The sequence below is a fragment of the Micropterus salmoides genome, unplaced genomic scaffold (genome assembly GCF_014851395.1).
Source record: "Micropterus salmoides isolate LMB-PRFRI ecotype aquatic unplaced genomic scaffold, ASM1485139v1 Ms_hic_scaffold_13, whole genome shotgun sequence".
Taxonomy (NCBI): Eukaryota; Metazoa; Chordata; class Actinopteri; order Centrarchiformes; family Centrarchidae; genus Micropterus; species Micropterus salmoides.
This window is the reverse complement of record NW_024040374.1, coordinates 20,020,690-20,048,419: the sequence shown is the minus strand read 5'-3', so window position 1 is coordinate 20,048,419 and position 27,730 is coordinate 20,020,690. Positions and strand designations below refer to the sequence as shown.

At 42.5% G+C, this 27,730-nt stretch overlaps 1 protein-coding gene across 3 annotated transcripts; it reads right to left on the bottom strand.

Annotated features, from left to right (window-relative positions):
• Nucleotides 1–147: 147 nt before the first annotated feature.
• Nucleotides 148–27,497, bottom strand: LOC119900810 (vitamin D3 hydroxylase-associated protein). Of its 3 annotated transcripts, none has more exons than XM_038716070.1 (15): nucleotides 27,042–27,497; nucleotides 24,586–24,699; nucleotides 23,826–23,966; nucleotides 23,555–23,688; nucleotides 23,197–23,403; nucleotides 23,047–23,087; nucleotides 22,832–22,956; nucleotides 22,075–22,200; nucleotides 21,856–21,953; nucleotides 5,068–5,167; nucleotides 4,888–4,931; nucleotides 4,759–4,798; nucleotides 4,563–4,676; nucleotides 2,547–2,624; nucleotides 148–1,340 (listed from the first exon to the last, which is right to left on the bottom strand). In XM_038716070.1, the coding sequence occupies exons 1-15, from the start codon at nucleotides 27,255–27,257 to the stop codon at nucleotides 1,218–1,220; spliced, it is 1,701 nt and encodes a 566-aa protein (XP_038571998.1). In that variant the 5' UTR covers nucleotides 27,258–27,497; the 3' UTR covers nucleotides 148–1,217. The 3 variants fall into 3 exon arrangements, 2 of the variants coding, with proteins under 2 accessions (XP_038571998.1, XP_038571997.1); XM_038716069.1 differs by having other exon boundaries at nucleotides 2,547–2,692; nucleotides 4,568–4,676; nucleotides 27,042–27,478; XR_005444106.1 differs by having other exon boundaries at nucleotides 1,205–1,340; nucleotides 4,568–4,676; nucleotides 27,042–27,482.
• Nucleotides 27,498–27,730: the final 233 nt, after the last annotated feature.

Here is a 27,730-nt window from a genome sequence, read left to right as displayed (position 1 = left end):
TATCAATACAGACAAAAAAATACATTTCTGATACTTCCCAAAGGCCCATTTTTATCCTTTTAGTTGGATAAATTTATGCTAGACAACACATTTAAATACCTAAACAGTATTTTTGACTGCACAAATGACTAAGATGACTAAACATGATTCAGTTGGCAAAAACAGTTTTTGATCACTTACGAGGAGAAACAAGTTTGACAACATTGACGTATCATCCCTTCTCAGTTGATATGGGGATCTTGTTAGCAAATAGCTGCTAATTTAGGCTACACATCCAGTTATGGAGCAACATTAGCATTCGATTGTGTTTCTAGCCACCTGACAAAATAGCATTCACTCTTTTTGTTTTGCGACCTCGTGGCTGCTGGGTGCCTTGAAGTTGCACCATGCTTTATAAACTCAGTTCATTAAATATTCAACAACAAAAACAGATTTACTGCACAGGTTTTAAAGGCTGGAAATATCAAATCAAAATGTATCACGACCCAGACAAGGAGAAATTCCAACATTTCTACAGTTGAAACAAATAACAGCAGTAGCTACTAGTTACTCTGTGAGAAATAAGTTACTTTTATATTCTTAGTCATCATTATCAATACAAGCAGGCAGTTCTTGTGAAGAGACAAATATGATTAAGTAGAAAATATAATTTTCCATATTCACTATAAATCCTAGTTTTCAACATTTTTCAAATGAAGTTTAGGTGTCTGTTTGCCTAATGGTGAACATTTTTTCTATTGTGTGAAATATTAAACAATGCCAGGGGTGAAAAAACTGAGCAAAGACATTATTTCACATCTAGTAATGCCTAAACAAGATGCAACAAAAACAACAAAATTGAGAGGTTTGTCCACAAATGAATTAAAACACAAGCGAACAAATACAGAAAAGAAACATTTTTAATTAGTAACCATGAATATTACCTTTAACAGCTTTTATTAAAGTTATTTATTAAATCTTCATTATGAACCTAAAAACCCAAAGAGCAGAAAATGCCTGAGTTCATCCTGAAAAGTGAAAAATATTTAAGAATTACACATAATGACCTACATTACAATATTAATTGTTTTAACTTTCACCCATTTCACTGTGTTTTAATGTGGTTAACAGCTGCTGTGTTTTGTGCAGTTAAAAGAGCACCTGCATCATCAGTGATTCACAGCATGAATAACCTGAAGCTCCTGCCGGTTAGCAGCTCCACCTGTGGCCTCCAGGCTTTACTTTCTGTTCTGTTTGACGAGTTGTTCCACTTCCTTCATGAAGCGCAGGCAGAGCTCATCCTGCCACGGCAAGGCGACACACTGCACCGCCACGGGCAGACCCTCACCTCCAGACACAGCCTGAACACAAACAGCCGCCAACAGTCACAAACCAAGACCAGCACAGTCTTCTGCCTCCACTTACTGAACAACTGCGGAACTACTGTTTTAAGAGAGTCACTAAATGGCATGATATTAAAGTTTGGGTTGATACACAGGAACATAAGTTCAGAGGCGGGGCCAGAGGGGTCACTACGGGTGGCACGGGCACCCCCTGGAATCTGACTGGTCCTTCCTGGTGTGCACCCTACCCCACAGATGAAAGGTAGTTTGCTTGTTAGTACCATGGATGGATCACTGAACAGGCCAACCAAATACAGGCCCAGGGTTCAAGGACCACAGCCTATGTGTGAAGTGACTTAACATTTTTTGTTGGAAAGTCAATTAAACGACCACAAAGAGATGCAAAAGAAAACGATTAAGAAGAACCAAAATGACTAAAAAGAGAGTTTTTTTGGTAGTCCTCAGTCTTAGTGTCTCACTCCTTGTAGGAGGGGTGGGGGCCTTTCTGTGTCCAGGGGCCCATTGTCTCAATCTTTCCATAGCTGTAGGGTATTCAAGATATGCAGATATTCATTCTACAGTTTATTACTACAAAGAACCGGTGCTTTAAATTTCAGTGTTAAAACATTTTTATGAATGTTATGCCCCAGTCCCACCCCTGTACACTAAAGTACAGCTAAAACGATTGTTGATTGATTATCCGTAATTTAGTACAATAGCGTAGTTAACCACAAGTCGTTTTTAAAAATACAGGTTCCAGCTTCTCATATGTGAAGGTTTGCAGCTTTGATTTGTCTTGTAGTACACAGAATATATTTAAGTTTTGGGCTGTTGGAAAGACAAAACAAGCAATCTGAAGACGTCACATAGAATGCCAGTGGGACTGACACTTTTGTTTCTTTCTGAGACACTAAAAGATTAACCAATTAATAAAAAGAAAACAATCAGCCGGTTTATTGATGGTTAAAAAAAGTTAGTTGTACTTCAAAGAAATACAAAAGTCAATATAAATCACGTGTTGTTCTGTCACAAAGTGTCAAGCAAGTTGAAACACTTAATGCTTGATGCTGCCCCTTTGTTGACAACAACTGCCTAATGCAACTATGTTGAGCCCCAACACATTGCCGCGGTGGAAATTACTTCACCGCGACAGCCCTACTTCCAGAATCATCATTAATTCAATCATTTGGCATCAGTCACCTCTTAGTGGAATGACTTTCTTACCTGTTTGAAGACCTTGTCCCAGTAGTCCTGATAAATGCCCTTATAATGCTTGAGTTCCTCCTCATCCTCTGCTGTCACCTTAGAAACAGGAACAACACCAGCGGGAAAGTTGAGGAGATTGTAAAGCATCGTGTAAGTGAGAGCATCTGGGAAGGCAGAAGAGTGAAACAATGTTATACTGTTTTTTATAGTATATATATAATATTATTGCTGTTCTGTGTGGTAATCATCTGCATAATTTACAGTGCTGTGAAAAGATATAGTGAGGAAAATAAGTATTTGAACACCCTGCTATTTTGCAAGTTCTCCCACTTAGAAATCATGGAGGGGTCTAAAATTGTCATCGTAGGTGCATGTCCACTGTGAGAGACATAATCTGAAACCAGAAATCACAATTTATGATTTTTTAACTATTTATTTGTATGATACAGCTGCAAATAAGTATTTGAACACCTGAGAAAATCAATGTTAATATTTGGTACAGTAGCCTTTGTTTGCAATTACAGGTCAAACGTTTCCTGTAGTTTTTCCACCAGGTTTGCACACACTGCAGGAGGAATTTTGGCCCACTCCTCCACACAGATCTTCTCTAGATCAGTCAGGTTTCTGGGCTGTCGCTGAGAAACACGGAGTTTAAGCTCCCTCCAAAGATTCTCTATTGGGTTTAGGTCTGGAGACTGGCTAGGCCACTCCTTGGTTATCCTGGCTGTGTGCTTCGGGTCATTGTCATGTTGGAAGACCCGGCCTCGACCCATCTTCAATGCTCTAACTGAGGGAAGGAGGTTGTTCCCCAAAATCTCGCAATACATGGCCCCGGTCATCCTCTCCTTAATACAGTGCAGTCGCCCTGTCCCATGTGCAGAAAAACACACCCAAAGCATGATGCTACCACCCCCATGCTTCACAGTAGGGATGGTGTTCTTGGGATGGTACTCATCATTCTTCTTCCTCCAAAAACAGTTAGTGGAATTATGACCAAAAAGTTCTATTTTGGTCTCATCTGACCACATGACTTTCTCCCATGACTCCTCTGGATCATCCAAATGGTCATTGCAGCAGGGGAACCTTCCATGCCATGCATGATTTCAAACCATGACATCTTAGTGTATTACCAACAGTAACCTTGGAAACGGTGGTCCCAGCTCTTTTCAGGTCATTGACCAGCTCCTCCCGTGTGGTTCTGGGCTGATTTCTCACCTTTCTTAGGATCATTGAGACCCCACAAGGTGAGATCTTGTATGGAGCCCCAGTCCGAGGGAGATTGACAGTCATGTTTAGCTTCTTCCATTTTCTAATGATTGCTCCAACAGTGGACCTTTTTTCACCAAGCTGCTTGGCAATTTCCCCGTAGCCCTTTCCAGCCTTGTGGAGGTGTACAATTTTGTCTCTAGTGTCTTTGGACAGCTCTTTGGTCTTGGCCATGTTAGTAGTTGGATTCTTACTGACAGGTGTCTTTATGCAGCTAACGACCTCAAACAGGTGCATCTAATTTAGGATAATAAATGGAGTGGAGGTGGACATTTTGAAGGCAGACTAACAGGTCTTTGAGAGTCAGAATTCTAGCTGATAAAACAGGTGTTCAAATACTTATTTGCAGCTGTATCATACAAATAAATAGTTAAAAAATCATACATTGTGATTTCTGGATTTTTTTTTTTAGATTATGTCTCTCACAGTGGACATGCACCTACGATGACAATTTCAGACCCCTCCATGATTTCTAAGTGGGAGAACTTGCAAAATAGCAGGGTGTTCAAATACTTATTTTCCTCACTGTAATTGATAGTGATTTTTAAATGTAATGAACACTGCAATCTTTATATGTGCAAGAGTGAATTCCTCTTTTCCTTCAGTGTTTCAAGATTCAGTGACTTGCTCTTGTTCAGAAACCACACAGTGAGTCTGCAACGTCGTCACAGGAAGGGAAGCACTGTATGAGATTCAGTTTTTGAAAATTACAGTACGGCCCCAAAGCCCCCTTCTATTTCAGGTATTACACATAACTGCTCAGGGTACCGTACGGGTAGCGTTGCCGCAGTATAAGAAGTTGTAGGCTGGTCCGATCACAGGGCACAGCAGCACGTCGATGTTGCATCTTCTCCAGTTTTCTATTGTTTCACAAATGTAGTCCTAAGGAAAACACAAGAGAATTAAATTTCACCTGTATGCACTGATACGTGCACAAGCATCATTAGCTGACAGCTAAAAGTACCTCAACAGCTGCATGCTGCTTCCACAGATTAGGAACAGACCTAAAAATAAGGCAGAGAAAGAATCAGTATGTTTTGGCATTTTGCCCATTACGTGCAGTGTCTGATTAATTCCAAAATTACTTTCTCACCCAACTCCAGCGATAGCATTAAAGACAGCGGAACCACGAGGAGACTGTGAAAGACAAGTTTAACTTAAAACACACAAAGTACAAAATCACTCATTTTCAAACCAAAATCATGCTCAATGTACAGTTTTATTATCTTTAGTCTGTATTTATGCATGTCTATCACAGACGGAGATAACTCACCAGAGGCTTGAGGAGGAATGAGAGGGTTTTCTTCAACCACTTAGGAAGATAGTAAGGTAAAACCTGTGATCTGAGACAGGGGTCCACAGGGCCCCCCTCCCTAAAACAGAAACAATGAAGGGTCATTGGCATACAACAGAACAATCCATTCAATGTGATTTGAATGTGGTTTACTGTAATATTAAGTTAGGTATAATTAAGTTTCAGAACATAGCATTCAAAAATAAATATTAAAACTCTGTGAAGCTGTACTTTGGCACAGCAAAGCTTTGAGCTAAATGCCAACATCACCATGCTAACGTGCGCAGAATGACAATGCCAACATGCCGATTTTAACATGTTAGCACTAAACACACACAAGTACAGTTATTAAGGTATTTGGTCATAAATCAAAGTATTAGATTAAAATTGACCTGATGATAATGCCAAAAGTTATTACAATTCATGCTGAGGAGAACATACAGTACGTGTGCACCAAATTTCATGACAGTCTGTCTAATAGTTGTCAGAAGATTTCACTCTAAAGCACAAATGTAAACTTCACGGTGGCGCCAAAGGAAAAGTCAGGGGACCAAAGCCTTTTTCTTCCTTGAGAGAATGTGCCCCTTTTCTGGGGTGCTTTATTAAAAAAAAAAAAGAAAAAAAATCCAAATATCGGGTCGAGAGATGAGACTTTGGAGTTCCGATGCCCTCTCTCCCTCCCTCTCTCTCTCTCTGTACATCAGACACACAGACAGAACAGCAGGCAGGCAGCAGTCGCTCCCAGCTCCTCTCCCAGGTAGTGATGGCAAGTTTGAATCTTTTGACAGACTCGAATCTTCAAATGTCATTCATTAAAATTAACTAATCTGTTTGAGTCATTTCGTTCATTTGAACTAGGATGGTTATTGCGAGGCTGCAGCCCTCTAGTGGGCGATTAAAAAACAGTGCAGTTCTCAAACAAAGAAGGCTGCCTGGTTTGCTTTAATTGACAAATTATAATTCACAAATTCACCTCTTGATTATTCTTTATCATCTTTCTATAAAGCCCCATGGGGCCACAACCAAACCATGTAAAAACCACAGAATATGTTGTCAATATTCAGTCGCCACAACTTTGGCTAAATCAGTCCATTTTTACAATCTCTCCTGAGTATACAACCAGATCAGCCATATATATGAGAGAGTAACAAAGAAATATTAAAACATAATATAAACACAGCAGTTTGGCAGTTCTGGATGCAGAATGGTCCACATCAGGGCCCTGTTTCAGAAAGCAGGTTCAACAAACCGAGTGTAAACCTGAACTCTGGGTTGACGAACTCTGAGCTGTCAAACTCCAAGTTTTCCTTTTCAGAAAGGCCGGTCAGAATACAGGTGCTGGTCATATAATTAGAATATCATCAAAAAGTTGATTTATTTCAGTAATTCCATTCAAAAAGTAAAACTTTGATATTATATTCATTCATTCCACACAGACTGATATATTTCAAATGTTTATTTAATTTAATTGTGATGATTAAATCTGACAACTAATGAAAATCCCAAATTCAGTATCTCCGAAAATTAGAATATTACTTAAGACCAATACAAAAAAAGGATTTTTAGAAATGTTGGCCAACTGAAAAGTATGAACATGAAAAGTATGAGCATGTACAGCACTCAGTACTTAGTTGGGGCCCCTTTTGCCTGAATTACTGCAGCAATGTGGCGTGGCATGGAGTCGATCAGTCTGTGGCACTGCTCAGGTGTTATGAGAGCCCAGGTTGCTCTGATAGTGGCCTTCAGCTCTTCTGCATTGTTCGGTCTGGCGTATCGCATCTTCCTCTTCACAATACCCCATAGACTTTCTATAGGGTTAAGGTCAGGCGAGTTTGCTGGCCAATTAAGAACAGGGATACCATGGTCCTTAAACCAGGTACTGGTAGCTTTGGCACTGTGTGCAGGTGCCGAGTCCTGTTGGAAAATGAAATCTGCATCTCCATAAAGTTGGTCAGCAGCAGGAAGCATGAAGTGCTCTAAAACTGGTAGACGGCTGCGTTGACCTTGGACCTCAGAAAACACAGTGGACCAACACCAGCAGATGACATGGCACCCCAAACCATCACTGACTGTGGAAACTTTACACTGGACTTCAAGCAACGTGGATTCTGGGCCTCTCCTCTCTTCCTCCAGACTCTGGGACCTTGATTTCCAAAGGAAATGCAAAATTTACTTTCATCAGAGAACATAAGTTTGGACCACTCAGCAGCAGTCCAGTCCTTTTTGTCTTTAGCCCAGGCGAGACGCTTCTGACGCTGTGTCTTGTTCAAGAGTGGCTGACACAAGGAATGCGACAGCTGAAACCCATGTCTTGCATACATCTGTGCGTGGTAGTTCTTGAAGCACTGACTCCAGCTGCAGTCCACTCTTTGTGAATCTCCCCCACATTTTTGAATGGGTTTTGTTTCACAATCCTCTCCAGGGTGCGGTTATCACTATTGCTTGTACACTTTTTTCTACCACATCTTGTCCTTCCCTTCGCCTCTCTATTAATGTGCTTGGACACAGAGCTCTGTGAACAGCCAGACTCTTTAGCAGTGACCAGGTGTTTTGAGCTAATTAGCTGATTGGAGTGTGGCACCAGGTGTCTTCAATATTGAACCTTTTCACAATATTCTAATTTTCTGAGCTACTGATTTTGGGGTTTTCATTAGTTGTCAGTTATAATCATCAAAATTAAAAGGAATGAACACTTGAAATATATCAGTCTGTGTGGAATGAATGTATACATTATACAAGTTTCACTTTTTGAATGGAATTACTGAAATAAATCAACTTTTTGATGATATTCTAATTATATGACCAGCACCTGTAAGTTCAGTCAACTCTGAGTATGTTGAGCCTGATGGAAGTGCGTGCGTGGGGATGGAAAAAAGCCATTATCAATAGAGCTCCAATACTATGATTTACCATGGCATTTACAATATGAATGCGTTCCAACGTGGACCGTGATTGGCTCAAAAACGCAGGATCGATACGTTAACAATATTACATTTTATACAGCGTTGCTCATTCATCATTTACCAAACTGGAATTTCCTTAATGATTGATAAAGGGCTGTAATTCTCCTACAGCCTGTTATTCATTTTAAATAGGCTACAGGCCAATTTATTCAGCTGGAACCCGACGGGACTAAATGCTGGTGGCAATAACTGAAGATGAAAATCAAACAGATTAGACACAGTTTAGGATACTCATGGACCTGTGATTGTAAAGTGACAGTCCGACTCAGTAGGTCTATTAATGATTTTTTTTTTTTTGCAATGTAAAATGTGTCAAGGTTCAAACTGACTGAAGTTTTAGACATCTATTTTACATTAATAATATCTTGCTCATTTCGTATTTTATGAAATGCTGTCAAAACACATTCAGACTATCAGAAGATAATGAAAAACTCACTTTTAAACTACATTTATTTGTTTCAGCTGCACCACAGTCATCCTCACTCAGAAATATTCACATCATATCCAGTTGGTAACTATTAAAATACTCCTTTGTCTGTTTTATTATTTATTTAATTATGTATTGATTTGTCACCGGGCCGGACAGGGGGGCAGACATGGGGATGGGGGGGCACAAACAGACAGCACAGAGAAAGGACAACACCTGTAAGAGAAGGGGGAAAGGGGGAGGGAAGGTGGGGACAACAGGGAAAAGCTGTGGGAAACACCAATTGCAGAAAGCAACGAAACCTGCAATAGAACAGAGAGGGGGGCTTGGGGAGGAGAAAAACAACAACAACAAACAAACACAAACAAACAAAAATTATAATAATAGTAAAAGACAACCAGCTGAACAGCAGCAATAAACAGCTGACATATTAAGACAACTAAGAGAACAATGAAAACAAGAAACAGTCACACACACTAAATAAGCAACACAACACAGCCACGAGAGCTGGAATAATAATTAATTTAAATAAGTAACTGAAAGAAAGGCATCAGGAATAATTCTACCAGGGACAACCTTTGTTGTTTGTTTGTGTCTGTGTGTGTCTGTGTGCGTGTCTGTATGTGTGTGTGTGTGTGTACATGTGTGTGCGCATAAGCCTGTTAAAGAATGTAGTTGTTAGTGAGAGTGGGACGCCACGACTAACAGGCAGGCAAGAACCCCAGTAGCCAATAGGGGTGGGAGAAAGAAAAAGAATAAATCAAATAAAAAACAAACAAACAAAGAATCCCAGATGCACTGCGATGCAAACGCAGAAGACCCCGACCCAAATGCTGGTTGACAACGTAATGCCGACGGAACGCAAAAAGCGTAACCCGCGGAAGAGCAGCGCCCGGACCGACTGCACCTACCTACCTACCCCGACAACACCGGTCATGCGCCCCAGAGACTCCCGAATGCCCCCACCGTGAGAGAGCTGGCAGGGGGGAAGCAGCGGGAGCCTCACCTCTGCCGAAGAGGGCCCAGGCGAGGAGAGGAGACAACGGGCCCCCAGGCCCAGGGACACACCACCCGCCCAGAAATGAGCAAAGGCCACAAGCCCGAGTCCCCAGAACCCTAGGTCAAGGGCGGGCCCCCACGCCAGGGGTGCCCCGACCCCCCCCCAGCCCACCCCAGATCAGGCAAGGCCGTCACCAACCCCACAGCACCCCCGACGCCCGGGGCTCCAGGGGTAGGACACGAGGCCAATGAGAATCTCCCCCACTCCTTCAACCCCTCTGCCTGCCTCTGTAAATGTATTGTTTTGTGTTGGATACATGTCATGGATTGTGAAGTGTGGTATGGCAAGTATGGTGGAGTAAAGATAAGGTGTGTGGTAACTAAGGTGCAACTAAAATTGGAGGGTAGTTGTGACACAGGCACCCCACAACTGTCCGGTAGTGGAGCCTCCCATCGTGCCCCTCCCACCCCCCAAGCCCTATGTGTCTAATGTGTAATTAAAATTGAGGGGCAGGCAGTGAGGGAGGAAGAAGTGCGAGGCCGCAATAAAGCAGCCCCACCCCCCAAACGCCCTGCAGGCTGCCCGCCAGACCCCCAGGGTCCTAAGGGTGTATGTTGTGAGACATGACCAAAGGGGGAAAGGTGAAGGAGGTCATAGGGAGGCTAAAAGACCAGATTCCTGACTGGCCCCATCATTTATTCAGTCCCGTCCCCCACCCCCCTAAGCAGGTGGACGCCAGGTCCCTCCAGCCCAGGGCTTATAGCAAGAGCCCCTCTAGCACCAGCAGCACCCCAGAGTCAGCGACAACCCTGCCTATCCCCAGGACGGGCCCAGCCCCCCCAGCGCGCAGACCCGCCCCAGAGGCTCCAAAGCCCCGTGCCCCAGACCCCCACACACTCCCGAGGCAGGTCAGTGCAGCCCCAACCCAAAGTCCAACAATGCCCCATCCTCGCCGGGGCCCCTCCGGCAGCCCCACTGCCACCCCCCCACCTCACAGCTCCCCAACAATCAGGAACACTCCGAGCACCACCAGGCCATTGGAGCTGGCACAACCCCCCCCCCCCCCCCCCTACAAGGGAGCAGGTCCGGAGCAGCAAGGACCCCGCCCAAGGACAGAACGGCCCAACAGCCCAGACCCGAAGGTCGGCCCACACCCAGGAGGCAATGCCACTCAGGCCAGGTCAGGCCAGAAGACCCCCACCCCCGCCCATCCCTCCCTAGCAGCGAAGCATCCCACACACAAACCCCCACCGTCCCCAAAGAAAAGAGACAGCAATCACCCCGCGACAGCAGCAACAGCCCCTCAGCCCTAGGGAGTCAGCAGATGCACCTAGCCCCTAGGACTCAACACGACCACAATCCAGAGGGCCGCGACGCGATTGCGAAGCAACCATCAACACCCCAAAGCACAATCCCTCTATACACAGGATCTCGGCACAACCACCAAGCATCCAGTCCGGGCACTAAAATCCAGAGGAGACACCCCCCAACCAGCTCAAAAAAGGACCAGCCCGCACCCCCAACCCACCCCGTCAACCCCTTCTTCCCGGTCCCCCACCCCTCCAACAACCAGTTGCCAGACCCCTCAGAGAACCGAAATGTAATTATCAGGATGCACAGCATGCACACAGGACAGAGCCACACACCAGCCCAGTCCAGGCCCGCACCCCATGCCCCCAACCCCCGACAAGCACGCAAGCCAATAATGACCTACAGATGAGCCAATCAACACTACCCCGCTACCAATCTAACTAGCGGCACACAACAGCCAAGTAATGCGCTGCACAGGAGAGATGACAGCCAGCGCAAACCGCCCCCACCACTGACCCCACCCACGGCTACACCGTGACCCACACTGCACGTTCACCACCGGACCGAAACCCACCACAAGCATCCCCCCCCACCAACCTCCACCGCCATGCCCTCCGCCCGCCCCCTCCCCCCAACCCGGACCCACACACAGGACGCACAGAGAGGCAGCCAAGCACCGAGCGCCACCACATCCGCACAGTCAGGATCACCACCCGCGCACCGATACCAACAACCGCGCGACACCCAAGCAGAGTGGCTACCCACCCCGCAGCAGCGGCACGCCGAATACAGGGCAAACACCGGTCCCCCCCGTCAAGCCCGCGCCCTAGGTATCATGAGCGCCGCACCACCGCCCCACCCCCCCGCCAACACCATGCCATCAACCAACATTTAAAAAAATAAAAATAAAATCCCCTACGCCCGCACCGCAATGCATGTAAGAATCAACCCACCCCCAGACACACCTACCGGCCGTACGTGTTCCTGACCAGCAAGGCAGTACACACCTACCCCCATTAAGTGATAAAGTTGATCAAGATTTTTAGATTGATCTGTTTTTAACAGTAACATGTATACTTTTGATAACAGTTTTGGAGGCGAGAGTTTAAGAAAGTCACTGGAGGTAAATCTAAGTCCATTATTTTATCCTTAAATCTAGCCTGAATTATGGATTTAAACTGTTGAAAATCCAGAAATCTATTATGGCTAATTCCATATTGTGCCACTAGATCCTGGAATGGAATAAAGTTACTGCCTTGCATTACATGCTCTAGATGTCTTATCCCTTTGTCATACCACAGTGGGGAATTTAGTGTTTTCTTATTTTGCAGGATGTCAGGATTAGTCCAGATTGGGGTAAATCTGCATGGGATAGGTGAAGACCCAGATATTTTGAGAAGTTCCCACCAAGCTGCCAAGGAAGTGCTTATGTTAATGCTTTTATAGCAGGTATGACGTTTGATGCTGGAACTGATGAATGGCATATTGGAAATTTTAATTTCCTTACAGAATGTTTGTTCTATGTCCATCCATGAGTGGTCCGGGGGGCTCTGATTGATCCATTTTGAGATATATTGTAGTCTATTGGACAGGAAGTAATGATAAAAATTTTGCAGTTCTAAACCACCACAGTCTTTTGCTTTTTGCATAGTTTTTAGACTCGTGAGGGGTTTATTTTTCCACAAAAATTTTGAGATGTTTGAGTCCAGTGATTTAAACCAGACAGCAGAGGGTTTGGTGGGTAACACTGAAAACAGGTAATTGATTTTAGGTAGGACCATCATTTTTATGGTGGAGACTCTTCCCATGAGTGATATAGGTAATGATGTCCACCGTACAAGGTCATCCTCTATTGATTTAAGTAAAGGCGTGTAGTTTAGCCATGTCAGTTCTGACAGCCTGGAGGAAATATTGACACCCAGATATTTAATATTCCCAGACTTTAGCGGTGTGGTAGATATACTCTGGAAATCACACTTTACAGGTAAAACTATGGATTTACTCCAGTTAATGGAGTAGTCCGAGATGGATGAGAATTTATCTATAAGTGTGATTGTCTCAGAAAGAAGTTTGTGAGTTTAGGAGGAAAAGTAATACATCATCTGCATAAAGGCTTATCTTGTGGTGTATATTTTCTGTTTGAATTCCTTTAATATTATTATTGTCTGATCACAGCTGCTAGCGGTTCTATAAAAATAGCAAATAGCGAGGGAGAGAGTGGGCAACCCTGCCTGGTACCCCTCTGGAGACTAAAGCATGGAGAAGTATGATCATTTGTTTTGACAGAAGCTCTTGGGGAACTGTATAAGATTTTAATCCAATCTATGAAAGAGTTTCCAAATCCAAATTTATATAAAGTAGCGAATAGAAATTTCCAATTTACTCTGTCAAATGCTTTCTCTGCATCTAAAGAAACAACTGTAGTTTCCAGGTTATGAATAGTGGCATAGTCGATTACGTTAAGTAGCCTGCATGTATTGTTGGTGGAGTGCCTGCCCTTAATAAATATGTATGTGTATTATACCAGGAGTGACCTTCTCTAGCCTTCTTGCTAGGGTTTTGCAGATGATTTTAAGATCTGCGTTAATAAGTGATATTGGGCGATAACTGGACGGGAGTGTGGGGTCTTTGTCTGGTTTAAGGAGCAGGCTGACATTAGCAGAATTCATTGTTGGAGGCAACATGCAAGTACCCCTAATTTGCATAACCATCCTATAGAATGTGGGCGCAAGTATTTCGCAGAATTCCTTATAGAGTTCAGCGGGAAAACCATCTGTCCCAGGGGCTTTATTATTCGGCATATGTAAGAGAGCTTCCTGGAGTTCAGCCATTGAAACAGGTGAATCCAGAGCCCTGATCTGTTCATCATCTAACCTTGGCAAATCTATATTGTTCAGAAATGCATCGATGTTAGAGCTAGATGGGTCAATTTGTGATGATTTGTTATATAAGTTTTTATAATAATCTCTGAATGCATTGTTGATTTCTTCTGGGTTATAAGTCAGATTCCCAGCTGAGTCCTTTAAGGAAGAAATAGTTATTTTTTCTTTATTCAATTGGCTGGCTAAGAATCTGCCGGATTTATTGCCATGTTCAAAGTTCTCCAAGCGTAGTCTTTGCAACTGAAATTTGGTCTTTTTATTAATAATTTCATGTAATTCAAGTTTTGATTTTCTCAGATCATTCAGCATGTGTTCCTGTGGGGAGGTAGCAAGGGTAGTTTCTAATGTTTTTATTTTTTGTTCTAGCTCTAATTCACAAGATCTCTCTTTCTTTTTTTTGTATGATGAATAGGAGATTATTTTACCTCTCATGACTGCTTTTGCTGCCTCCCAAAGAAGACATGGCGAAGTTCCTGGCAGGTCATTAGTTTCCATATATATTGCACACTCCTTTTTGAAGTAATTTATAAAATCTAGGTCTTTAAGCAATGATGCGTTAAATCTCCAACTTCTAGTTGGCCGTGTGACCCTTTTTTTAGTAAGAGATAGAAACCGGTGCATGATCACTGATAGTGATAGGGTGAATCTGACTGTGTTAAAACTATAGCACAACATCACTGCGATGTACCAAAAGTACCACCCGTTTCTGATCCCTTTTCCCACAGAATGGCTGAGCCATAAAAACACCACTCCCTTCTCTCTTTGGCCGATGTGCAAATGTGATAAGCCAGGCATGCGAAAGGGGAACACGAACGACTCCTGCCTTCTTGAGCTAATGTTTCATTATAAACTGTTGTTCTGTTTAAATAATAATCCTTGCTAAGTTAGTAGTGGCGCAATTACATCTTTAATTTTGAAGTGTTTCAATTTTCAGCAAGGTCCTCTGACATTGCCTCATTTTATGTTGTAACCAATGCTTTGTTCCCAACACTTTATGACACTTCCTTTAGAAAGGATATGATAAAGAAATGTCATCCTATACTCGATTAAATTTCCCGCTCAAATTTAATGTTAAATCACTAAAATTCCCCAGATCCTGAGCAAAGGGTTATTTTAGGATTAATCAAAGCTATCCTCATGGAACCAGAGCTCCCCCAATTGGACAAAATAACTATTACATGCCATCGTTCTGAAATGCCGATGTGATTCCTAGGAAATGCTATCCTTAAGGCTGAACTACTGACAATTGTTTTCTTTTTTTATCAAATGCTTAAAGAAGAACGGTATACCCGTTTGACAATTAAGGTTTGATTATGGGAAGATATTTGATTATAATACGCGCAAATAGATTTTTGAATAGACATATTAAAAGTCTAAAGAAATGACAGTTTCTCAGGAAACCCGAAACAAGCCCTCAGGGGAACAAAAGACTGCCCTATGGGAACCACGCCCCAACACACAAAAGCAGCGACACACGCTCTCTCCAACTGCACTTCGGCACACGCTCAGCATGCCCCGTCTCCCGGCAACGCCCTAAGAAGTTCGACCCGGTGCCACGAAGGCTCTTTGTTAGTAAGCCACATATGCGAAGCGCCGCGACCTCAGCTTTCCCTCGTTTCCAGCAACTTACTTGTTGTTTTTATTTTATTTTGTTTGTTAAAAAAAGTTATCAGAACTTTAAGTTACACAATTTTAATTCAAGAACGACCAAGTTCTTTTTAAGCTTTATTCGTCGAGCTAACTTACATTGATCCCACCAACCCAGCCATGTGGGCCCGCCCGCAGTAACAAAGGACGACCAAACCTATAATCCAAGCCAGGGTTATAAAGGCCGCCACTGCCAGTTTCTTCAATAAGCCGACAAAAGACGGAGCTCCGGAGCTATTCCCTGGCAGAGAAAGCGGCCGGCCGATGGTTTTAAGCCGTCCTAACCGAGAACGCAGTTTAATAGATTATCTTTAAATCTTAAAACTCATAGCTTGCGTTCATTAGCTGGCCGTGTGAGTCAAATTCTCCCCACAATAGAACTCCACATTCTCATTGTTTAGCCATTGTTTATTTCTGTCGGTGTGTATTTAACCACATTTATGTCACCTTAGTTAGTTAATACATTTCACCGGAATCAAAGGAATTGTGTGTGTGTGTGTGTGTGTGTGTTGCCTACCTCCAAGTCCCTGCCACGAGAATTTATCCCTTCGATATGAGACTGACTGATTTAGGATAATTGAGCGATAATTAACTGATCACTAGTGAATAATTGTATAATTATTAAAACGCTACCCAGAGGTACGGAGACTCTGGGTGAATTAAATCTCTGGTGGTGCCCTGCAAAATGAGACCTTTATGAATTAATATTCTCTGAATATTAAAATTCATAATTTTGTATTAATTCTCATAAGTTTATTAAAACCTAAGTAGACATGCTACAGGAGCTTGACAGACTGGTGACTGAGGTGCAGCTGAAAGAACGCAGCCCTGAGGGGAACCGGTGCTGAGGGTCCTGGAGTCAGAGATGTTTTCCCAGCTTAACGTGCTGCTTCCTGTCCGTCATGAAGTCACCTGCAGGTGGAGTCAGGCACGTTCAGCTGAGAGAGCTTGTCCTGAAGCAGGGCCGGGAAGATGGTGTTGAAAGCAGAGCTGAAGTCCACAAACAGGATCCTGGCGTAGGTTCCTGGGGAGTCCAGGTGCTGGAGGATGTAGTGAAGGGCCATGTTTACTGCATCATCGAGTAGGCAAACTGCAGGGGGTCCAGGAGTGGGTCTGTGATGGATTTCAGGTGGGACGACACAAGGCGCTCAAAGGACTTCATTACCACAGATGTCAGGGTGACGGGTCTGTAGTCGTTTAGTCCAGTGGTCCTTGGTTTTTTGGGGACAGGGATGATGGTGGAGACTTTGAAGTAGGCTGGCACATGGCATGTCTCCAGTGAGGTGTTAAAAATGTCTGAACACCGGAGACAGCTGATTGGCGCAGTGCTTCAGGGTGGATGTGGAGACAGAATCCGGTCCAGCTGCTTTGCGAGGTTTCTGCCTCCTGAACAGTCTGTTGACATCCCTCTCTAGGATGGTAAGAGAGGGGGATGAGATCATGGACTGTGGCCGATCAGTGGTGTGACGGTGGACGGTGTCAGGTCTGTCCCATTGTCTTTTAAAGTGACAGTAAAACTGGTTCAACTTGTTGGCAAGGCGTGAGTCGTTCATGGATTGCGGGGATTTAGGTTTGTAGCTGGTGATCTGTCTGAAGCCTCTCCAGACAGAAGCAGAGTCATTATTTGAGAACTGGTGTTGTAGGCTCTCTGCGTACAGCTGTTTAGCATCTCTCACCGCCTTGCTAAACATGTACTTTGACTCCTTAAACCTGGCCCGGTCGCCACTCTAAGGTGGCTTAAGTTCAGTTAAGGCAATATATCATGGCCATACAGGCTAATGTACTGTACTTAATGGAGACATTACAGGTGAATACAATAAAACTTGTGTCTAATAACGTCATTGCCACTTTGATATGCAGATTAGGTGTTAAATTAAAATGTGCTTATTTAACAACACAACACACAAAATAACTGAAATGTTATGTTTAAATACGCAGCCTGTTAATTTAGAAGAAATCCACAGATGTAAACAGACGTAGCAGGGTAGTGGGCTTAAAACAAACACCATCTAAAAGGTATTTTAGAAGTTTTCTTTCCATTAGAGTAAAAAAAAAAAAATCATGGAAGCAAAATAGACCAAAATCACAAAATTGAATACTACATGAAAAAAGTGTCTTGCCTGGAACAATAAATTTGATCATAGGCTCCTCATCCAATAACTATCCATTCTATTAGTTTGTTGGATGTAGATACAGATAGCCCCCCCTCAAATCAGTTAGAGAGAGTGAGTGAGTGAGTGAGTGAGTGTGTGTGTCTGGTTGTCATGGTGATTGTGGTGGGGTATTATTCAAATAAAGCATCTCTTGTTCTCTTGCTAGATATATTGATTCACAACGCTTTAAAGACCGCTAATTGTGCTTTGAATATATTCACGGTTATTCCTGTGTAGAGAATTACAAGGCGGAAGTAAAATAAAATAATAAAGTGAGTGATAAGCGTGTGAGAGGGTTACTTAAAATACAATTTAAAAAAAAGAAGTTTGAATGCTAACATACATTTGTGTAAATAATATTTTGCCAGCAATATCAAGTTGTTTTACAAGATATTCAGTATATCAGTATTTGATGTTCTCAGTCTTTAACAGAGCTTATGTCGTGTCACATGCTTCAGCAAGAACAAGTATTACTGGGACAGAAAGCTGAAGATGAACATTTAATATCCAGGAATTCACATCAACTAAACTGCAAGAGGGCACTGAAGCATAAATGAAAACAAAAGCTTAAGTAATATTTGAACATCTTGCTGTTTGTTAACGGTATATTATTATTATTATTATTATGCGTAATTATGGTTTAATGTGATAATTGTCATTTTCTTGAATGATATCATTTCAGCATTTGAGCCAGTTGAATGCCCGGTACACATGCATTATGTGTGTGCATGTGCACCTCAGCATCATTTTGAGACAGGAAAAAACCCTGATATTCTCATTTATATATTTAAAAAAATTCTCAACCAAACAACCACATGCAGCTTCACTTTCATTGCGAACCAGTGCAGGTATTTGTGGGTGTGGTTTGGGCACACCTGCTCCCCATTTACACCTAAGACCTTGTAACACTAACGAGTCACATGACACCGGTGAGGGAAAATGGCTAATTGGGCCCTATTTGGACATTTTCACTTAGGGGTGTACTCCCTTTTGTTGCCAGCGGTTTAGACATTAATGGCTGTGTGATGTGCTATTTTGAGGGGACATCAAATTTACACTGTTATGCAAGCTGTACACGCAATACTTTACATTGTAGCAATGTGTCATTTCTTCAGCGTTGTCACTGAAAAGATATAATCAAATATTTACGAAAATGTGAGGGGTGTATTCACTTTTGTGAGATACTGTAATGAGCCTAAATGGGAGAAGTTAACTGATACAGAGAATGTTGTTGAATGGTTTTGGCTGTTGTTGTATTTCCTACTGTTTGATTTGATCCCACATTTTGTGTGTAATTTAACTGAATTCAGCCAACAGGTCAATTTGCAATAGCATCTACATTTCTTTATATGCAGGGACTGTTTAGATTCCAAATGTACTGATGTAATATGTTTTTCTAGGCTCCAATGTTCGTAATTTAGTACTTGCAGTATTGATGTTTATGAATTTGCTGCACTTCTACCACCAAGTGGTGCCTTTAAGTAAGTTGTGCAGATATATATGCTCCTTTGTTTTTGCAAGTAAAACCACGTCCTAGTGTCTGCTTATTCTCTGGCTGCAACATACACATAGTTTACAATTAGAAAATGAAATGTCTATTTTATACCTTTATAATTATCATGACTTTTATTAAGTATTGTAAGTACAGCTGTATACTCTTATTGTTCTACACAGGATGCAGCAGAAGAAAGGATGAGGAGCTGAGGATAGTGATGGTTGGGAGGACTGGAATTCAGAAGAGTGCCACTGGAAACACCATTCTGGAGCGAGGGTGGTTTGTATCAAAGTTTAGTGCAGAGTCTATGACTGTAGACTGTTCTAAGGCCAAAGCTGAAGTTGATGGGCAGGTTGCCGTCATTGACACCCCGGGCCTGTCTGACACCAGGGTCCTCCCCCATGTGTTTCTGGTGGTCATCAGGCTGGGCAGATACACTGAAGAGGAAACACCACAATCGAGGATTTCTTGAATGAAAGATCAGACCTTCAAGAACTTGTGACCAGATGTAACGGCCAGTACCATGTCCTCAATCTTATGATGAATGATTATTCTCAGGTCACTGAGGTGCTCAAGAAGATAGAAATATAGAGAAGAGGAATGGATGAAGCCACTACACAAAAAGATGTTCCAAGAGGCCAATCAAAGGGGAGAAATAGAGCATCCTGACAGAAAGAAGAGCAAATACGTAAAGAAAGAGAGGAACTTTAAGGTAAACTTCAGGGTAAGTATAAAAAAGATGAGAGATGAAGAAAATTTATGACCAACTCCAGGTTGACGGAGAGAGAGAGAGATTGCAATGACAGAGAGAGGGAGATGAATGAGAGAGAAAAAACAAAAGTTGTCCAGAAGTCCAGATATGAAAAGGAGGCCAGGGAGGAAGGTGAAGAGTATAATCCATTATATCCTCTGGTTAAAGCTAGTGAAATTATAGTTGGAGAAATCAAAAAAATTCCCAAGCAGTTTGATCACATAAGAACCCCCCAGAAGCTCCCACACTCAGGAACATAAGGCACGTATTTTTAAAAATTTCATCCACATAAATATTTATAAATAATTTTTTCACTCCATTATCTGAGTGAACAATGAAGCTAATTTTATTTGTTGAAATAGAGTTACACTATAATGCATTTTACATTTTAGGACACCCCTCCAAATCACTGAATTCAGGTGTTCCAATGACTTCCATGGCCACAAGTGTATACAATTATGCACCTAGGCATGTAGACTGCTTCTACAAACATTTATGAAAGAATGGGTTGCTCTCAGGAGCTCAGTGAATTCAAGCGTGGTACCGCGATAGGTTGCCACCTTTCGTTAAATTTCCTTACTACTTAATATTCCATGGTCAACGGTTAGTGGTATTATAACAAAGTAGAAGTGATTGGGAACAACAGAAACTCAGCCACGAAGTGGTAGGCCACATAAAATCACAGTGCGGGGTCAGCACATGCTGAGGCGCACAGTGCACAGACATCGCCAACCTTCTGCAGAGTCAATAGCTACAGACCTCTAAATATCGTGTGGCCTTCAGATTAGCTCAAGAACAGCACGTAGAGAGCTTCATGGAATGGGTTTCCATGGCCGAGCAGCTGCATCCAAGCCTTACATCAGCAAGGTGTAAAGAACGCCGCCACTGGTACTTGCCTGACTGCATTGTGCCAAGTGTAAAGTTTGGTGGAGGGGGGATTATGATGTGGGGTTGGTTTCAGGGGTAGCTCCAGTGAAAGGAACTGTTAATGCTTCAGCCTACCAAGACATTTTAGACAATTACATGATCCCAACTTTGTGGAAACAGTTGGGAGCATGGGGATGACTCCTTCCTGTTCTAGTGTGGGGCGGCTGTGGCTCAGGATGTAGAGCGGGTTGGCCATTAATCGGAAGGTCGGCGGTTCAATCCTGGCTCCCCCAGACTGCATGTCGAAGTGTCCTTGGCTGGGCAACCCCGAATTGCCCCTGGTGGCTGTACCGCCAGTGTGCAATATAGTGTGTATACTGCAGGTTAGTAAGGCTAAGTCACCATCTAGTGTCCATTTTACACGAATATTTGAATATGCCCTGATGATGATGAGATATTTAGTGTATATTCACATTTGACACTATAAAATAGACTCAAGCTCAAGTTCTCTCTTTTTTATTGCATTTTAAATCACCGCACTTTGTTTTCCTGCAGACTAATAGTAATCCATGATTAGAGAGAGATCTCAGCAATCTGATTGCCTTCCTCTTTTGGAAGGCCCACCTAGTGAGCTCACACGTACACACACACACAGTAGATATTATTAGCCCGAGGGGGACTGGGAACCGTGAATTGCAAGGCATCACGGTTTCCAATACTGCGATGCCTTGTGGCGTCTCTGATCTTTGCTAGAATCCGTCCCCGTTTCAGTGCGAAACGTCACGGCCAATATGCGACAAATACTGACTGAGAGAAGAGGACTTACATTTGTGAAAGCACATTGTTACAACAAGTTTGATATACTGTTGTAATTGACAAAAGGTTGTTAATTGTCCAGATCCAATGAGGTTAACACTGATAACTAAATAATTCCCACTGAACAGATAAAAAGTAATTCAGAGAGAGAACAAGGGAGCATTATGTGTGTACTTGAGCTATACATGTACACATATTATGGTAATGAAAGAGGTAATATTTGACGGAGATAAATAGGCATACAATAGTTCACCTCGCCATGGCAACGGCGTTCCATAAAAACTCAAAAGTTTCAGAATCGAGCATCGTGAAGATATTTAGATTTCGCTGGCAATATCTGAGGTTGCTCTGGTTAATCTGCTCCTCAAAATGCATTCAAGTTCTAAAAATAATAAAAGATAATAAAGACATCTACACTGATTAAATAAATCATCTTAAACGGAACTTCAACTCACAGGTTTTGAAGAAGAGTGGTACTTCCATCTGCTAAGACACCCTTTATCAACAGTTCACTGGCAACATGACTGAGCTTCAGAGGAGAGTAGGGCACCAACTACAGGCACAAATGACAGAACAGAACTGCATAAAAAAACAAACAAAAAAAAACATATAGCTTATAATATACATTTTACATGGATGAGATCGTACAGTGTGTGTGAGTGGCTGGGTCTTACAGTGTGCCCTGCTTGCTCTAACAGAGCTTTGACCTCTCTGATGCCTCGGGCCATGCTTGGAGACGGTTGTACGTAGCCATCATTTTCTAGGTAACCAATCCTCAGAGTTTTGGAGCTCTGGTATATCTGAGGACAAGACATTTTTTTTTCCTATAAGATTAGTAGGGAGATATTACATAACAAGGAAGTGTAAAGAACCTGTCTGCAGGGATTTGTTCCCAACAGCATTAGTGAGGTTGGTTACTGAAGTTGGGTGATAAGGTTACAGTTTTGCTGCAGTTGAGGTTTAGGGTTTACTAAGGCCAGTAAAGTTCTTTCACACCAGACTTTAATAATAGTCTTTGTGGACGTGGCTTTGTGCACAGGAGCAATGTGATGTTTAAAGTTGGAAGCATACTATTATCTAATATATAATTATTTAAAATATCATTGTATTGCTGTAACATTACCCTTTGACATTTCAGAAATACAATCATTTGCTTTCTTGCTGAGTGATAGGTGAGAAGATTGATACCAATTTCAAATGTGTACAGGTGGTAAATACTGTATGTAGATGAAGCCAGCAGCCAGGTAGCTTAGCTCAGCATAAAGACTGGAAACAGGTAGCCTGGCCTTGACAATAGGTAAAAAAAATCTGCCTACTTACCAGCACCTCTAAAGCTTACTAATTAGGATGTTATGTCTTATTTGATTAATCTGTGCACAAAAACTAACTGTGTTAGTCACACCACATTTCCTGTTTTTGTAGTGGACACACCTGCTCATTAAAAGGTATGGGTGGAACAGTGGGGTCCAAGAAAAACATGTGGTCGCAGAGCAGAGCCTGCATACACAGAGCCAGACTGTCCACATCCCTCGCCATGGGTCCAGAAGATGACAGCACTAGTTTAATAAGAAACATAAGAAAAAGTAGCCACATTTTCCAGAAAACACATGTTCAGTATCATGTAGGCAATGATGATACAACCTTACCTGATTTTTGCCCTCGATAAATGGGTCTCACACCCTGTGAACTGACCAAGACACAAAGAAATACAGCATCTAAACAAAGCAAAGATTAAAGTGTAGCACTGGGACTGTATAATGATTATCCATAATACTGATAAAAGCAGAAGCACTCACCTTAAACGACCTGATGTTGGTTTAAAGCCACAGATCCCACAGAATGAGGCAGGAATACGGATGCTACCCCCTATATCGCTGCCTAAACCAAGCACGGAGCCTCCTCCCCCGATGAGCGCCGCCTCGCCACCAGACGAACCTCCAGAGGTCTTCTGGAGGTTGTGGGGGTTTACGGTCTGCCCATAGATGGGGTTACTGCAGTCATAACTGGATATGAGGCAATAAAAGAAAAACACAGTAAGCAATGAGTATCACAGCTGTAAAAGTCATACATTACCCTTTGTGTTGCAGTGTGTGACAACACTGTGAGTCAAGCTTCACTTTGTGATAACTTTTTTGGGAATGACAAAAGACTTACTTTAATAGAGCTTGGGGCAAGTTGGTTTTCACAAAGGGAATAGCTCCCTGTCTCTTCAGAACTTCAACAAGCACGCTGTCCTTCTGGGCAGGCTGATCCAAATTGATGACTACACCACAAGAACAGTCATGATCCTTGTGTTGTAAAATGAAAACAAGCAAAGACAGCAGTATTAGATAAGACAAGTTACATTAACAATGCCATAATGGTTGTGTGCATACATATCATGAAACCCTGTCAGAGTAATTGCCATCTGGTAATGATGAAATACCTTGTATGCAATGTTTTCTTTGATGCTAACTGGAACTCCATACAAGAGACCTTCCTTGTTGGAGGAAACCATTTTCAGCTGGTCAAAGCTCTCTAACAAGATCCCTGTGCAGCAGTTCAGCTTTTTGTTTACATCCAGAGTCTGTTGGAAAAGACAGGTTCATGTTTATGCCTTTCCCACAAATGACTGGTTTTGTAAAACATTAGTCTAGTAGATAAAAACTAGCAAGTAGGTCAATATTTACTTGGTAATAGTGGATGAAATGTACTTTGGGCCAAAAGCCTTGAATGAATGATTGTGTAAAGTACAGTTATAGGCAAAATGCAAAATGTTTATTGTATCACTAACATCTTTTTATTTTCTTATTAGTAGATTAAAACTTGTTTGTTTATCTTGCAATGTAAAAGTCACATTGAAATTGTACCAATACTTAATTCATTACTTACGTATATTACTTATATGTTATCATGATGTCAGCATACAAACAAGAATTGAGTAGATTAGCAAGTGGTTGACTCTACTTTAGATCCCTGTAGAGATAATGATTAATTTAAAATGAAAAATTGGAGCACTGAGATCTGTAACAGCAACATCTCTTCAACAAATAAATAAAACCATATGAAGCAACAGGGCATTAAGCCATGAGAGGCTGTCAACAACTGCTGGTCAAATTGATTATTGATTTCCATGTTTGTTGCCGTTTCCATTTATTTCTGTTTTGGTGTGTGAAAAACAAGCCATGTTATGTTAGGTTTTGAACCTTTTCCATGTAAGAGTAAAACACATCCTCAGGACTCAGCAAGCCTTCCTGCAGCTGCTTTGTCAGCTCAGACAGGGACAGCGTCAAGATGGGAGCAGAGTTGGTCATTGGATGCTAGAAGACACACACACGAAATTAGTTCACACACTAGGCAATAATCATCTATTTTAAAAATTACCTAAAAGTTCTTCACAGATGACAAATATAAGTCTGTAACAAACTATTACTTTGATTAGTAACTGATCTGCTGATTATTGTCTACATGAATCACTTTAACATGTTGTCAATAAAATGTAAGAAAATTATGTAAAAGCCATTATAAATTGTGAAACGCCCAAAATGACATTTTCAAATTGTTTGTTTGGTAAAGTAAGTAACTAAATTGTAAGTAACTTACAGCTTCAACACAACCACGGTTCTCCCAAACAGCTGCTATCTTCTTCACTTTCCTGAGTAACAAATACTTGTGTGGATGATTCCACACAAGTATTTGTTACTCTTGCAAATACTCTGCATTGCAGGGTCTTAATCAACAAGAGAGCCTTTTTGCAAAAACATGCATGAGAAGCACAGGTCTAAATCAGTCTATGGTCTAAATACGGAGCCATGTTAAGGTTAGTATGGTCTAAATCCTTACATTAACATGGCTCCATTCCATTAACATTCCCAAGAAACGGAGACCGGAGTGCTATTTGCTTACGCATATTTACGTGTTTCCTGTTAAAAAACAAAGTTAGGGAGGGAATTGTGGCAAATACTGATTGGTGTTCGAAGTAGCCAATAGCACTGAATGTGTGTTATGCCCCCACCCTGTCATGTAGACACTGGTTCCAGGCCAGCTCTCAGTGAGTGAACATTGCGACCGGGACCGAACACGGCCTCTGAGACCGACAGCGGCCAGCTTGACAACAGTGAATACAGTGTCGAGGTGATTTTCTTTCTTCGGGTTTGGTTCTTGGAACCCTGGGACCAGAGTCTGCTAATAGGACAGCTAGCAGCTAACTGAGCTAACTAGCTACAGATGCAGACAGATACAGTTAGCAGCAGTGAACGGTTTAGAAAAAAGTACATTTATTTATCCATCAAGAAGCTCGGTGAATCACCTCAGTACTGGATTCCCTGTTGGTGTTTGAGACTGTGTTCGGCTCTGTGTAAGCTGCTGAGCACGGTTTTGTTGCCCGCTCGCCTGGCTCCAGTTCAGGCGCCCATTCCTACATAGACTGTACAAAGCCCCTGGCCTGAAAACCTCCAGGGCTTGAGTAACGTTGGTTAGTGCTCTGAGCTTCCAGTAAAGGCAGAGTCAGCTATTAAGTTAAAATTACAACTAGCTAACTTAGCTAACTAGATTACAGCAGCATACAAGTAGCAGTTAATTCAGCAACAAGTAAAGCTATCTGTTAATCAGCAATAGTTGAGGCATGACAGCTGGGGGAACATCTGAGGGAAGAAAAATCAGGAAACATTTTTCTCCAACAAATCTGACCCAGTTTCAGCAAAATCAATTAATAAAGTGTTTTTGTACAGTAATCAGTGAGACCTGGTTGGCCCTCAGAAACACTGCTCTGTCATTAAAATTGAGAAAGCTTTAATTGGATGCTGAATTAATACATGCCCCCTGTGCAGGATGAGTCATTTTAAAATCGTTTTCCAGGAAATTACCATCAATAACAAACAAAAAACAACAGCGGTTTTTTTTATCATTATTGGGCCAGATACTAGTGTATTGGTGACATATAGTGCAAGGCATATGCTATAAAAACAATTAAACAACGATTTTAACTTCATGGGAACTTGCAGTTAGTTCAAGTCAGTGGGGCATGTAAAATACCAGAGCTAGAACTGGCCGACCTAAATGGGATGCAGCCATCAGTCATGTTTGTAGGCCTAATTCTGCTGTGAAAATGGTTTATAACAAACACCTTTTCCGTCTGACACTGTCACTTATTAAATACAACGTGACTAATACTGTAACATTACTATACCTGCTAACAATCCCGTTTTTTTTCCCTGTTACCACGTATTTAAAAGTCATCTCCCTGCTCGTTTCTCCGTGCCACCTTGACCTGGCAACCCGATCCAAAGGACTTGTGCGCATGTGCTCTCTGCGCAGGCAATCGGACCGGTCCGTCTGCCTCATTTCATAATAATGGCATAAACCATCATCTAACAAAAACGCATGTTACTGGTGAGCCCCTCTTTCTACAAGTCAACATCTGAGAGCGGAAAATAACAGGTGCAGAATGGTAGTCTATTAAAAGTTCAGACGTTAACTTTTTCCAAAGCGCAGATTCGCGTGTTGACAACAAATGATGCCATTTAGTTATTTGTCAATAATTCTTAATCATTCAAACTTAATTAACGTTACGTGAAGGTCTGAATTAAAATAAACTGATGCACGTGTGGTTGAACTTTCCCAGCAAACACAACAAGCCCTCCCATCGAGTCACAGCTCTCACCGACTCCCTATACTGCAGCACAGCCTGCTCCGCCCGCTGCAGGCTCTCATCCCTCCGGGTTCTGGCTCTCTCGATCTTTTCCTTCGTCTCTTGGTGGCTGCTGACCCTCCGCACCAGCACCACCAGAGCTCCCACGCCGCAAGCTGCGCCCGTCAGTAGTGCAGCTGTCCGGTGGTCAAGCTCCACTCCCTGAAGAAACTGTTGAACACTTTCCATTGTTCCCTCGTTTGTCCTCTCCCTGCAAACTCAAGAATGCACGTCGCCTTACGTGACGGTTAGTAAAGCAGTTATAGTTGTCAGGGCTTTAAATTCAGCATGTGGGCGTGATAAACGCGGTTGCTTGTGTGTTCATTACGGTTCTGGGACGCTCTGACTAGAGTAGTGAAGTGGTGGCTAGATGAACTGCGGATAGTCCCGGATGTATCGCAGGCGTGGCTTCAGGATCCAATGTCTTCTAACCAGGGGCCCTTCTCATTTCCCAGATTTCCACCTCCTCGATCCTCGACTCCTTCAGACGCATTTTAGTGCCGCCCACCCGAGGTGCGAGCTCGAGGAGGAGACGCGAGTCGAGGAAACGGGCATTTAACGAAATGAGGTGTCCTTTCCTCGGAGCCGTCATTTTAAAGCGACGTCAATTAAATATGACCTGTTGCACAGTTGCATCATCTGTCCACTGTTAGAGCTGTTAG